Raw genomic sequence first — 13,802 nt, 5'->3', positions numbered from 1 at the left:
CAAGAGCTATAAACTACCATTAAATACCTGGTAAAAACACAAACAAGTAATTATCATTTGGATACAAGCATGTGTAAGCCAATAGAGCAATTATGTTTTAAGAGAATTCCTTAGACTCAGCTTATTAAAACATGCATTTTCATTTATGCCTTGGTTATTTAGAATTTTGTACATTGCTCAGGTCTATTGATAAAAATGTTATTTCATCCATGCGTTTTTATGTATGTGCAACATAGCTAGAACTCCTAAAGAAAAGGTAAAATAATTTTATGGAATTAAGATAAAATTTCTATTATGTATTTGGCCTCCTTAGTGACCAGATGAACATGACTATCTCATAACAAGGCTGTCTAACTGCTGCTCAGGCATTTGGGCAGGAGAGCTCTTTGTATTAGCTTCCAGATTGCAGTGGTGTGGTAGGAAAGGGGTAAAATGAGAGCCAACAATTTCTAGACCAAGAAAAGATAGAAGTTCAGACTTTTATTTTATTTTATTTTGTAAGGCATAGATTGTCCTTTTTCTTTTGGATTTGCAAAAAGTATACTTCCTTTAATCAGCTGAAATATACTTGAGGATATCAGTCAAGCAAACGTGTCAAACCTTTTGTGCTATAACCATCTCCCCATGCTCCCTGACCAAAAAAAAAAAAAAGGAGAGCTGTTTCTTCCCCTTTTTTCCTTCTCTTTATTTCATAGCAAAGCAAAATGAAAAAGTTAGGTTTGCAGGAAGGATAAACACACACACATGCACACACATACACACACACAACCATCAATATAGAAGAAACAAATTGCAGGATCAACTTTAAAAATGAAATTTTATTGTTTTTTGCTTAATTAAACCCCAAAGAAATGTGTGAAATGTTGTTATGGCTGTAACATTGTTAATTTGTAAATCACAGGGACAAAGGGGGACCGGTGCAACTTTAAAGTTTCCGTGCACGTAAATGTCGATAGCGTGCCTTCTCCATCATCAGCACTAAATTCACATTGATGCCTCTTTTCTTCTCCGTATTGATCCTTCCATGAGAACGTAGATTTGTATCTGTTAATTAATGCGTCCTGAAACAGCGTTTGTATTAATCAGGCAGATAAGAAAAATTGGATGCCTGCACCCCCCTGACAACCGTAAAAGTGCTGGCCCTGATAAAATCGTGGATGGACCTCAATAAAAAAGTTCCTCCTTCCACTCAATAAACTAATCATCCTGCTTTTAATTATTCGGCAGAAAGATGTGTGGAGATTGGAGAATGTGTAAATCTATTTACTAACAGCAGTGTCTGGGAGGGAGAATAGGGCTGTCACAGGAAGGTGCTGCGGGCTACACGCTCTGTCCATCTGCTGCTGCAGAAAAACTGCGGCTTGGGAGCATGAAAAGGAACAAGAAAACTAAGGCAAATTGAAAAGACCCATTCATTTTTGCTCATAACTTTCCAGATGATTTTTTTTTTTAGTATTTTAATTTACATAAGAAATTCTTACTTAGTATGTTTTCTTGAGATTGATATTTGGATTTGCATTGCACCTTTTTTCCTTGGAGGGGGATAGAAAAAAGAGCAATGTGGTTTTCTGTTTGTTTGTTGTGAATATAACATTGCTAAAATTAAAAGCATCTGAAGCCTAACCTATTTAGGTTAAATAATTTAGTTTTCTGTGTTGAATCGCTGTTTAAAATGTAATCAGCTATTATATCTCTAAGAGGATATTTATTAATTTAACCCCAAATGCAATGACAAAAACAGAATAAGAAACAAGACTTACACAGCCAGTCCAAAAGTAATCCTGTCAAATAACTTGTAAGCACCATGATAAACAGTGAAAGAAATGCATTTTTACACATATCTTAAAGATTCCCTTAAGAAAAGCTTGACTCATCCCTTCTGATGATTTTATTAAGCACTTAGAATTAATGGTACCAAATGGCAAACCACTGTTTTTCACCAATAGGTCAGGAAATCCTTTGCTTTTCTTTACTATGCTGTAGTTTCTAATATCATATGGGATATGCACAATTTGATATGAATGAAAAGGACAGCAACAGTGACCATAAGCAGCAGCCTAAAAAGGTTGGGCATCAGTGGCTACTTATGATTTGGATAATAAGGTCTAGAAAGGGAGTAAAAATAGATTTCTTAAGTTGCATTATTAAAAATGGTCCTTCCTTTCTGTAGAATTACTGGTGGCAGGACCTTAAATGATGGTACCACTGTCCTCAGAATCCATGAGGTGGATGGTTACCCTTAGAAGTCTTAGGCATACACTTGGAAATAAAAGTGAAGTTTTAAGAAACATTTCTTTTTTAGGACTTGAGAAAAACTGCTGATCATCAGGTATCTTCACTTTAGAATACAGATCTAGTCCCTCTGATATATAAATATATATATCTTTACTCCTAAGTAGACTTAATTGTACTGCTTCCTCTTTCTCTATTGAACAACATTTTCTTTTTAATTTTTTTGCATATGTTTTCTCAAGCTCAGAGGGACTTTAAATATGCATGTATGAATGCATCCCAGGTTTGCAGAAAAGAATTGAAGTGATCATGTAGGTAATTCAGATAAAAATAACATATATCAACCATACAGCAACACTTACTGAATTGCAGGTTATAGCTTAATGTTTATGTAGGTGATATTTTATATTTCCCAAATACGAAATTTAAGATACAAGTTAATTTCTCTTGCTCAAGGTGAAAGAGCCAGTAGCTAAGTGGAGCCCGTATTTACATTCAGAATCTGACTCCTTTGCACCAAACCCTGTTACCTTTATTTATATTTAACTTTTTAAATAATTGGATCTTAACAACAATAGTGAATGAGGCTTTTCTATTTGGTGAGGAGGCCAGGCTGCCAAGTATTCCACTTTCTTTTATACCAATTATCACTAATTTTAAAAGAAAGTCATGTTAAATATCAGTGGGGGGAAATAGCCAATTAAGAAGGCTCACCTAGTTGTAACTCATCATCCATTGTGCTTGTAACTATTAATATTATACAGAAATGTTTCCAAGTTGTGCTGAGCTCTATGGCCTAAATTGTTTGTTTACCTTTTATTTTTAGCTGCTTCTTCTTCTCCTTCTTTTTTTTTTTTTTTTTTTTTTTTACTTTTACGTTGTTTACCAATAGTAGTTTTTAGAGATGAGGTAGTTGAAAATCTGACTTCCTATAAGATGTTCCTAAAGACTTCAACCAGAAATCAAGTATATTTAAAGATTACATGGTATTTTCTTCTCGAATGAAAGAAAACAACATCTCTATTATATTCCCCTAAGCTGCGTCTATAAACTTAGAGCAAATACCCACAAATTGAAGAAGCTGGTTTGTGACTTTCACTTTGCTCTTCGCAAAGTGATCCAGGGAAAATTTTAAGAGCTTCTAATCAAAGCTCAGCATAATTTTGAGCACTGATGCAGAAGCCAGCTACCATATGAAACTAATGTTGCATTATGAAATTATGGCTTTAAAGTAACTTGATCTGCCCATCTTTCCATGCAGGCTTCTCCACGCTGTCCCTGGCGGACCAGATGAGCCTTCTGCAGAGTGCTTGGATGGAAATTTTGATCCTTGGTGTCGTATACCGGTCTCTTTCGTTTGAGGATGAACTTGTCTATGCAGACGATTATATAATGGACGAAGACCAGTCCAAATTAGCAGGCCTTCTTGATCTAAATAATGCTATCCTGCAGCTGGTAAAGAAATACAAGAGCATGAAGCTGGAAAAAGAAGAATTTGTCACCCTCAAAGCTATAGCTCTTGCTAATTCAGGTTGGCATACTGACATAGTCATTGTTACATTTTTTTAATATGTCAGTTTTACCCCTCTCCTTAACTTCTTTAGGGATTTGCTAGACCTGGTTTGTAAATTTTGTATGAGTCAGCAAAATTATAATCAGTATAGCTTTCTAGTGAAAAGTTAGAAATAAGAAAAATATACTTAAAAGGAATTAATTTCATTTGACTTGCTTATTGAATGCTTTGAAACTTTTATCAACTAATGCATGTACTAATTTGGATCATGGCAAAGCAAAATCTCTTGTAGTAATAGCATAAATGGACACTCCCAGGACAAAATTAGTTCCATTGTATTTTATGCATAAGTTAAAACAAGGGAATTGTTGATACACACAAATCATTTTTCCCTCAAAAATGCAAATTGTGCAATTGGGAAAATGTATTTAGTGTTGCTTTGAGTTTTGGTTATCAAAGAACACTGTTTTCTTACATTCTGGAGTTCTTTAGATGTCAAATTCTGCCTATGCAGTAAGGGTTAAGAATTATGGGAATAACTGGGCTTTACATTTGAACTGAAACATGCTAAAATAGAGAGCAACCTCTAATAAGTAAAAATCGTTGGTGCTTTGTTGTTTTTCCCTGTGTGCCTCTCTTAATGCTTTATTATGGTCTTAAGTCTCTTTTAGCATTTGCATAAAGTTCAGGATAGATCCCTCCTTAATGACGTGCCGATCATTAGATACCTGTGTGTCAATAACGTGCTCTGATGCTATGTACCATTGACAGTCACACCGTGCCCCTCCATCTGCTTTTGTTTTGACCCTATCTTTGAACTTTGTCTTGGTTGCCGGCCAGTAGTTTTCCCTTTAATTACAAGAAGGAAACTGTCAATAAAATCTGTTAAATGGGATGCAATGAGTGGCTTGAATGGGCGGACGGCTATTTGTTCAAATTCTGCAGCATTCAAGGTATTGACAGTTTGTTTTCTGGGGCCATATGTGACGATCAATCTCAGGCTGGGCTCAGCCGCGCTGAAAAATGAAAAACCAGATTGCTTTTGCTTACTTGTGGATGACGACTTTGTGATTTGGCGCGGTCCTAGTGAGATGAGACCTTCTGCCCAAATTGCCCCCATGAGAGCCAGGGACGCGTGACTGTTTTTAGAAATAATTTTTAATTGATTTTGTAATTAACAGTTCATCTACAATATTGATGCATGAATCCTTGGACTGATAGGAGGGAAATTGTTTTCAACAATGGAGTTGTACTTTCCTATTTGTCTTCATAATGGAGTTTAGCATTTCACAGTTTCAATTGTGAATATAACCCTCTTCCTCACCACACCACACTCTCTTCTTCTACTCTCCTGTGAAATTATAAAATATGATTTCTTATGACAAATGACATTGTTATTATGAACCCTGAAGAATCCCCTGCCCTCCCTCTCCAGAAGATCAAAGTGAGAGATGGGGTAGAAATTTTCTGAGGATTTATTAGTTTGTATGGACTTCACATTATACCATCTCTCAAAATGAGATGAAATATTTTATAACAGTGGTTTTGGGAAGAATTTTTATTTGGCAATCATGAAACAATTCTAATTTAAAACACTTACTTGGTTAATTGTTTTTAAAATATACTAAAGCCTGTGTTATACCTTTTGTTTCAAATTGCTTTTAAAAATTATTAACTAACCATGAATGCTGAGCAATGCTAAAACTTTATCAACAAAATTGCTAAAAATGTATAATTTTAGATATTGGATGTATACTTTATGACGAAGTATTATAGAGTACCTGAATTAATTAGTAGCAGCATTTTTGTCTCTGTTGCTTAGAAGTATAAGCGTTAATATTTCTGATAGATAAATGTCCTAATCCACATATTCTACTTCTGGGAGAGGAAGTGACTACCTCACAGCAGTGACTGAAGATTAGAAAGTCTTTAAAGAATTAGTTCATTTATTTTTCATGTCTAAAGTCAGAAATGGTCAATAAGCTCTCCTTCTCTTATCATGGTAGTTGAGTAACATTGCTTCTTCTACAAAAAAGCCTCTGTCTCAAAATATTCTTGCAGGTGATTCCATCGTTCACTTAGCCCCTCAGTACCAAGAAAAATCAATTGAATCAGAGTCCATACTAAAGAATAACTGATTAAGTACTCTAAGGACTATTTTAATCTCTAAATTGTGCCACCTCTACTGTGTTGTGTAATTATGGCCTTTTCTTCACCCACCTAACCTGCAAGCCCCATCATTTTAGTTTGGGGTAAACAACTCAGAAAATCATTTTCTTTGATATTGTTAATATGATGTTATTTTATTCCATTTTTGACTGTTATTTGGAGCACACCAATAAAGTTGTAGATCCAAGATTGAATGTAGAATCAAACTTGCTTAGATCCAATGTTGGTTTCTTAAACTGCCCATACACATATCAGTATAAAAATATTTTAATACTTTAGACACCCTAAAGGACTTCTATTGTTTTTTTGTCATTTGTGTGTGTGTGTGTGTGTGTGTGTGTGTGTGTGTGTGTGTGTGTATGTGTGTGTGTTTAGGAACTCCAGATTAACATAGTAACTTTTTGTGCAAACATGAAAATCGATTTCAGTGTAATTTAGGTAGGTATCTTAGCTTTTCCTGCATGGCTGTAGGTGTTAACAACCATTGTCTCATTTATTTAAATTTTAGCTTATTGTTAACATTGGTCTCTATTCAATAATTATAAATATTGTGCTTATGCTTGGAAAACAGGTAACCGGCTTCCTAATGATGCTTTCATATTTTTATAGCTTTGTTTCTGTCATAAGTGAATTCAGGAATACTTATAACACCAGAACATCACTGGAAACTCTATCTTTGTGTGTATGGCCAAAACAACAATATGTCATGAACTGTTATAATTCTGCAGTTTTCAAGTTCAGATCTTTGAAAACCCTAAATAATAGTTCCAGTTACTTTTGAAGATAAGAAACTTACAGTCTCATTTAAGCTATGTATTCTCTTATTTTTTAGTATTAAAAACCTCTTGAGTAATTATTGCATCCCTGATATATCTCTGTGCGACTGAATTTTAAAAGAAAACTCCAGGTCACAATTTTAAATTGTAATTCTTAGGCCCCAGTTTTTTCATGTATATAACAAGAGGTTTCACTAATATCAAATTCTTTCCAATTCTGGAATTCTATGATTCTATAATTTCATCTCTGTATTAGAAAATATAGTAAAATATTTCTATAAGCACCTAAGTAAGATTATATGATGGGATTTATTTCTCTTCATTGGATCTCTTGATTCTTATGTTAAAAATTTGTTTGAAATTATGTACGGTAAGATTAAAAGCAGTTTAAGCTAATGAATCACTTTAGTCTGACCATTCTCTGTTGCTCAATTCATAAGACCTTCAATCTCTAAATCTGCCACTCACATCCCAGTCTTTGTCACCCCTGCCTCACCCCAGCCTGAAGCCAGGTGAGTCCAATCCATTCAAGATAAACATGTTTCAAATTGAGTTTTCTTTTTTACTTCTACACATTATTTCCAGAACAATATCACCTATTGATATCAAGCTACGAATAATTATTTGGTTATCAATTTAAAATCACAAATAACTCTAACAACCTCATGAAAGCATTCTGTTGTTCTTAAGGACAAATGGTTATGTATGTATAGTTGTATAATTTCAAGGTATAGAACGTTTATGATTTCTGTAGGATACTGGAATGGGCACCATATTTAATTAGGATATTTGAACCCTCATATAGTTTTGACTTAGTGTGTTTTCATTATCACTCCATTAAGGGAGCCTTTTTAGATATGGTTTTCCTAATAACCCCCCAATGAAACAGTAATACCATCTATTTAGGATATATATACACACACACACATACATACACACACATATATACATACATATACGCACATCCATGCATATATATATATTATATTGTGTATATATATGCATTTTACCTAAAAAGAGGAATGTTTTCTACTCTCTAATTCCAAATTTCACCTCCTTTGAGAATACGTCGCTTAAATACGTAACTGTTTTCTCATCTGTAAAATAAGGCAGGTGAATTAAATAATGCCTAATATCCCTTAAATGGCCTGAAAAATTTAGATTGATTACTTTTAAGTAAAGGTGGCCAGTTTGGTTTCATACATGTATATATATATGTGCATACGTGTGTGTGTGTTGTGTGTGTGTGTGTATGTGTGTAAAGTAAAACTGGGCCTTAGCCAATTTTACAAAATTTTGACTAAATTAGTTGATTTGATATTCTGGAGATAGTTTTAGCTGGTTTTAGCTGCTGGTCAAGAGATTATCCTTTTTCAGAATCTTTCTGTAGACATTTCCTTTTTTAAGCTTCTTCTAGGGAATCTTTTTTTTTAATTTTTTTATTATTATACTTTAAGTTTTAGGGTACATGTGCACAATGTGCAGGTTTGTTACATATGTATCCATGTGCCATGTTGGTGTTCTGCACCCATTAACTCATCATTTAGCATTAGGTGTATCTCCTAATGCTGTCCCTCCCCCCTACCCCCACCCCACAACAGTCCCTGGAGTGTGATATTCCTCTTCCTGTGTCCATGTGTTCTCATTGTTCAATTCCCACCTGTGAGTGAGAACATGTGGTGTTTGGTTTTTTGTCCTTGCGGTAGTTTACTGAGAATGATGGTTTCCAGTTTCATCCATGTCCCTACAAAGGACATGAACTCATCATTTTTTATGGCTGCATAGTATTCCATGGTGTGTATGTGCCACCTTTTATTAATCCAATCTGTCGTTGTTGGACATTTGGGTCGGTTCCAAGTCTTTGCTATTGTGAATAGTGCCGCAATAAACATACGTGTGCATGTGTCTTTATAGCAGAATGATTTATAGTCCTTTGGGTATATACCCAGTAATGGGATGGCTGGGTCAAATGGTATTTCTAGTTCTAGATCCCTGAGGAATCGCCACACTGACTTCCACAATGGCTGAACTAGTTTACAGTCCCACCAACAGTGTAAAAGTGTTCCTGTTTCTCCACATCCTCTCCAGCACCTGTTGTTTCCTGACTTTTTAATGATCGCCATTCTAACTGGTGTGAAATGGTATCTCACTGTGGTTTTGATTTGCATTTCTCTGATGGCCAGTGATGATGAGCATTTTTTCATGTGTCTTTTGGCTGCATAATTGTCTTCTTTTGAGAAGTGTCTGTTCATATCCTTTGCCCACTTTTTGATGGGGTTGTTTGTTTTTATCTTGTAAATTTGTTTGAGTTCATTGTAGATTCTGGATATTAGCCCTTTGTCAGATGAGTAGGTTGCGAAAATTTTCTCCCATTTTGTAGGTTGCCTGTTCACTCTGATGGTAGTTTCTTTTGCTGTGCAGAAGCTCTTTAGTTTAATTAGATCCCATTAGATCAACAATTTTGGCTTTGATTGCCATTGCTTTTGATGTTTTAGACGTGAAGTCCTTGCCCATGCCTATGTCCTGAATGGTATTGCCTAGGTTTTCTTCTAGGGTTTTTATGGTTTTAGGTCTAACATGTAAGTCTTTAATCCATCTTGAATTAAGACAAGCAAATGCTGAGTGATTTTGTCACCACCAGGCCTGCCCTAAAAGAGCTCCTGAAGGAAGCACTAACCATGGAAAGGAACAACCGGTACCAGCCACTGCAAAAACATGCCAAATTGTAAAGACCATCGAGGCTAGGAAGAAACTGCATCAACTAACAAGCAAAATAACCAGCTAACATCATAATGACAGGATCAAATTCACACATAACAATATTAACTTTAAATGTAAATGGGCTAAATGCTCCAATTAAAAGACACAGACTGGCAAATTGGATAAGGAGTCAAGACCCATCAGTGTGCTGTATTCAGGAAACCCATCTCATGTGCAGAGACACACATAGACTCAAAATAAAGGGATGGAGGAAGATCTATCAAGCAAATGGAAAACAAAAAAAGGCAGGGGTTGCAATCCTAGTCTCTGATAAAATAGACTTTAAACCAACAAAGATCAAAAGAGACAAAGAAGGCCATTACATAATGATAAGGGGATCAATTCAACAAGAAGAGCTAATTATCCTAAATATATATGCACCCAATACAGGAGCACCCAGATTCATAAAGCAAGTCCTGAGTGGCCTACAAAGAGACTTAGACTCCCACACAATAATAATGGGAATCTTATTTGATTCCCACAACATACCTGTGCAGTAGGCATGTCCAATACTATTTCACAGGTATGTGAAGAAAGCTGATAATCATGCATGGCTATTATGAGGCAGAAGGTGGGACCTTTTGTCCTTTGCTATCAATGAGCTATTTCTATTCCACAAATAATCATATACATGTTTCTAAAAGGATTAATGCAGAAGACTTTACCCATTACAATTTCACATCTGGGAGCCTAAATAAGTATTTTTAATTTGACTGAAAATTTCATGCCCACTTCCTTTATCTTGCCATCTTCTTGGAGTTAGAGGACTATAAAAGTACCCAAGAAAGTGACAAACAAAATTGGACATGAAACATTTACCAAGAAATTATAACAATTTATGAGAAATGAATATATGTAAGCTTTGTGTGGCAGGTAGAACTTTGTTCCTAATTTTTACCCAGAACAAACCATAAGTAATACTAGCAGGTAAATAAGAAATCAAAATTATAACCTTCCATCTCTTTGTTTACTTTTCATTGGTTTTTATTCAAGGCTGCCTTCACTGGATTGTTTTAATTCTATTTAGAATAATATATTTTGGAAATGAGTTTTTTTAATTTAATACATCCCTTAAATTTTAAACATATTACAGTATTGCAATTTTTAGGTTAAAACATAAAAGCTGGCTCTTAAATGTTTCTTTTCATGTTCAGAGGTCGCTGTGTCTTGGCATGGTATCAAAAATATTTGCTGCAAATAGCTTTGGCCTTCCAAAGATATTTACCTGAGTAAATACCTGGGTAATATGTGCTTATTACCTGGGCAATAAGCACATAAAATACTCTACAGTTGCTTATTTCCAGGAAATGATTATAGCATAACATTGTTTTCATCTATATATTTTAAGATAATGAGCTCTGTTACAAAAGGTCATTAGCATGGTGCAGATCATCTATGATGTTTTGAAATGTTGAACTATTCACCACCCAAATTGATATCAACATTCACTTACCCAGTATACTATAATTGTCCTTATGACTTTTAGCAAAATGAGTTAAAACCCCCCTGGAAAAGTGTAAGATATGGAGAGAGAGATGGAAGGTCTTAAGTAATTATAGAAAAATAGAAAAGACCTAGCAGGTAAATCTCATTACGCAAGGTAAACATCACAATATTAATAGTAATTTGGGACTCGTAAGAAGCCTGAAGGAAAGAAACTACAACCACGACCATGGAGGTTTTCTGTGGTTCATTATTTTATATAAATACAGTCAGAGTGATTTGTGTGGCTGGTGTAAATGTCAAAGAAAGCTAGCTTTTTAGCCACAGCAAGAAATGAGGAAAACAGGCCTTCTAAAAAAAACTAAAAGTATCTTAATGGAGAGCTCTGAGATGGAAAGTTTATTATTGTCACCATGGTTAAGCAGAAAAATCAGAATTATTATTACTATCTTCAATATTAAAATCATAAGATTTCTGGGTTGGAAGAAACCTAAACATTTTTTTGATTCAGCTTCCTACTTGATATGTGAAAGCCTTCCTTGATATTTCTGCCACCTGTTTCTACAGCCGCCATAGAATTCTGCTTGATTCGTTACTTTCTAGAAGAGACCATCCATCAGAAATTTATTTCTCTCTCTCTTTTTATCTGTATCATTTTAATGCAAAAGAAAACACAGAAAACACATAAAAATATAGACCTTAATGAGCGTATGAGTTTCTTATGCTACGTTGACAAATGACCATAACTTGATGGCTTTAAATGACACATATTTATTCTCTTACAGTTCTGGATGTCAAACGTCGATCAGTTTCACTAGGTGTAAGGCAATGTATGGACAGGTTTTCACTCCCTCTGGAGACTCTAGGGAAGAATCCGTTTCCATGACCTTTTCCAGCTCCTGGTCCTGAATTCCTTGGCTCAGGGCACCCTCCTCCGTTTTTAAAGCCAGGAGTAGCATTTTGCCTCAGTGGTAACATTGCTTTCTTCTTCCTTTGCTTCCAAGGACACTTGCTTTCATTGAGGGCCCACCTGAATAATCTAGGATAATCTCCCATATCAGGATCCTTAACTTAATCACATCTACAAAGTTCATTTTGCCATAGCAGGTAACATTCACAGGTACTAGAGATTAGGACTGAATATCTTCAGGGCCATTTTTCAGCCTACCACGATGAGTACATAAGCAAGGTTAAGAATAAAACTTGTAACGTAACCCCTGAAAGCCCTTCAAGTGTCTTGTTCCTATCTCAGCCCTTTCCCTTCCCACAAAAGTAATCACTATCCTATCCTGAGTTTTATAGTCATCACTTCCTTTTATTTTATTATAGTTTTTTAAAATAAATGTGTATACTTAGTTACTACAATTTAGTCTTGCTCATTTACCCATAAAAAAAATGGATGAATTTTTAAGTCTGTACTCCAAATTTCCTCCTTCATTTTATTTTTCCTACAATTTATTAGTTGAAGATGCCAGGGCATTTGAGGTACATGGTTTTCCACTGTCTGGATTTTGAAGATTGCATAGTCTTGGAGAAGTTCATCATGTTTTTTCTGCCCTTTGCATTTTGTGCAAATTGGCTACTGGATCCGGAGACTTAATCAGACTCAGGTTCTATCCCTATGGCACCTATAAGTGATGTATTATTCACTGCAAGATACAAAATGTTTGTTTCTGTCTCTTTTTGTGATGTTAGCAACAGTTGACGTTCATTACCTAAATTTATTAATCACTGGGGGTTGAAAAACAGTGATTTATAATTTTGTCATTTTTCTTCTCTTTTTTCATTTAGTAGGTGGGATATGTATAAAGTAATGCTTTCTCTTATCTCTTATTTGCTTACCAGTGTTACAATTTGTTTAGGAAAAGTAGTATAAATGCTTGATTATTTCTCTTTATTTACCAGCTTTCAGAGTAAATAATTGGTGTCCTATTGAAAAAAATTATAAACACATGTATTCAAACATATTTAATGGATTTCAATCAGTTGCAATTATAATCCTTTCTGAAGCTCAAATTGTCCCATTTTTGTCAGTGGGAACCTCTTTGGGTTGGCTTCTGACATCTTTTTGAATACCTAGTAGTTCTAGATAATATCCTTTCTGTTTGGTGTGACAAAATATTCCATGTTCATTTTAAATATTTTCTGGCTGAAGCCTAGAATCGGATTACAACCTGGGCACTTTAGGTGCTTTCCAGGGTTGGCCATTCTTCCTAGGCCAACATCATCTGCCTACATAAGTACAGAGCTGGGGATACAGACACACATAGACCTCATTGGGTATTTGTGTGTGTGTGTGTGTGTGTGTGTGTGTGTGTGTGTGTGTGTGTGTGTGTGTGTGTGTGTGTGTGTGTGTGTGTGTGTGTGTGTGTGTGTGTGAATTTATGTATATTTTGGGAATACCCTGTCACCTAGTTTTTCTGTAAATGTCCCTGAGTTTTTAGTTTTGTCATGTAGTTGCTCTGTTTCTTGTTGTTGTTGTTGTTGTTGTTGTTGTTGTTTATGTGAACATTTGGAGAGGTTAAAAAAATTCTACCATCTCTGTTAACTTAGAGTCCATTTGACATGGCAATCAACCAGTGTTCTTCAATACGCTAGCCAATTGCTACCCGAAGAACCACTCTGTTAGGTGCCATATATATGGCATATGGAAATTGAAAGATACAAATTCTCTTTTAGAAAATAGACCTTTTTCCACTTCTCTATTCTTTCCATCACATACTGTTTCATTCATTCAATGATTGGAGAGAGTCCCATTCACCCTTCCCTTACTACTCATATTTATGTAGGCAGTGCACAAACATCAAAGAAAATCAAGTCCTGCATTTCACAGAAAAGTTTACACTGACTGTTGGTTTATGTTATATACTAGGCTCGACTCTGAATATACTGTGCCTGTATCTAATATT

At 35.1% G+C, this 13,802-nt stretch overlaps 1 protein-coding gene across 10 annotated transcripts in view; it reads left to right on the top strand.

Moving 5' to 3' along the window:
• Positions 1–13,802, top strand: part of ESRRG (estrogen related receptor gamma) — a 595,534-nt gene that overhangs the window by 573,945 nt on the left and 7,787 nt on the right. For all 10 annotated transcript variants that reach the window (XM_058430555.1, XM_058430554.1, XM_032136353.2 and 7 more), the window contains one exon: positions 3,494–3,763. In XM_058430555.1, the coding sequence (XP_058286538.1) occupies positions 3,494–3,763 (270 nt within the window). The remainder of the gene's footprint in view (positions 1–3,493; positions 3,764–13,802) is intronic.

The sequence above is a fragment of the Hylobates moloch genome, unplaced genomic scaffold (assembly GCF_009828535.3).
Source record: "Hylobates moloch isolate HMO894 unplaced genomic scaffold, HMol_V3 SCAFFOLD_18, whole genome shotgun sequence".
Classification (NCBI taxonomy): domain Eukaryota; kingdom Metazoa; phylum Chordata; class Mammalia; order Primates; family Hylobatidae; genus Hylobates; species Hylobates moloch.
This window is presented reverse-complemented; position numbering and strand designations above follow the sequence as displayed.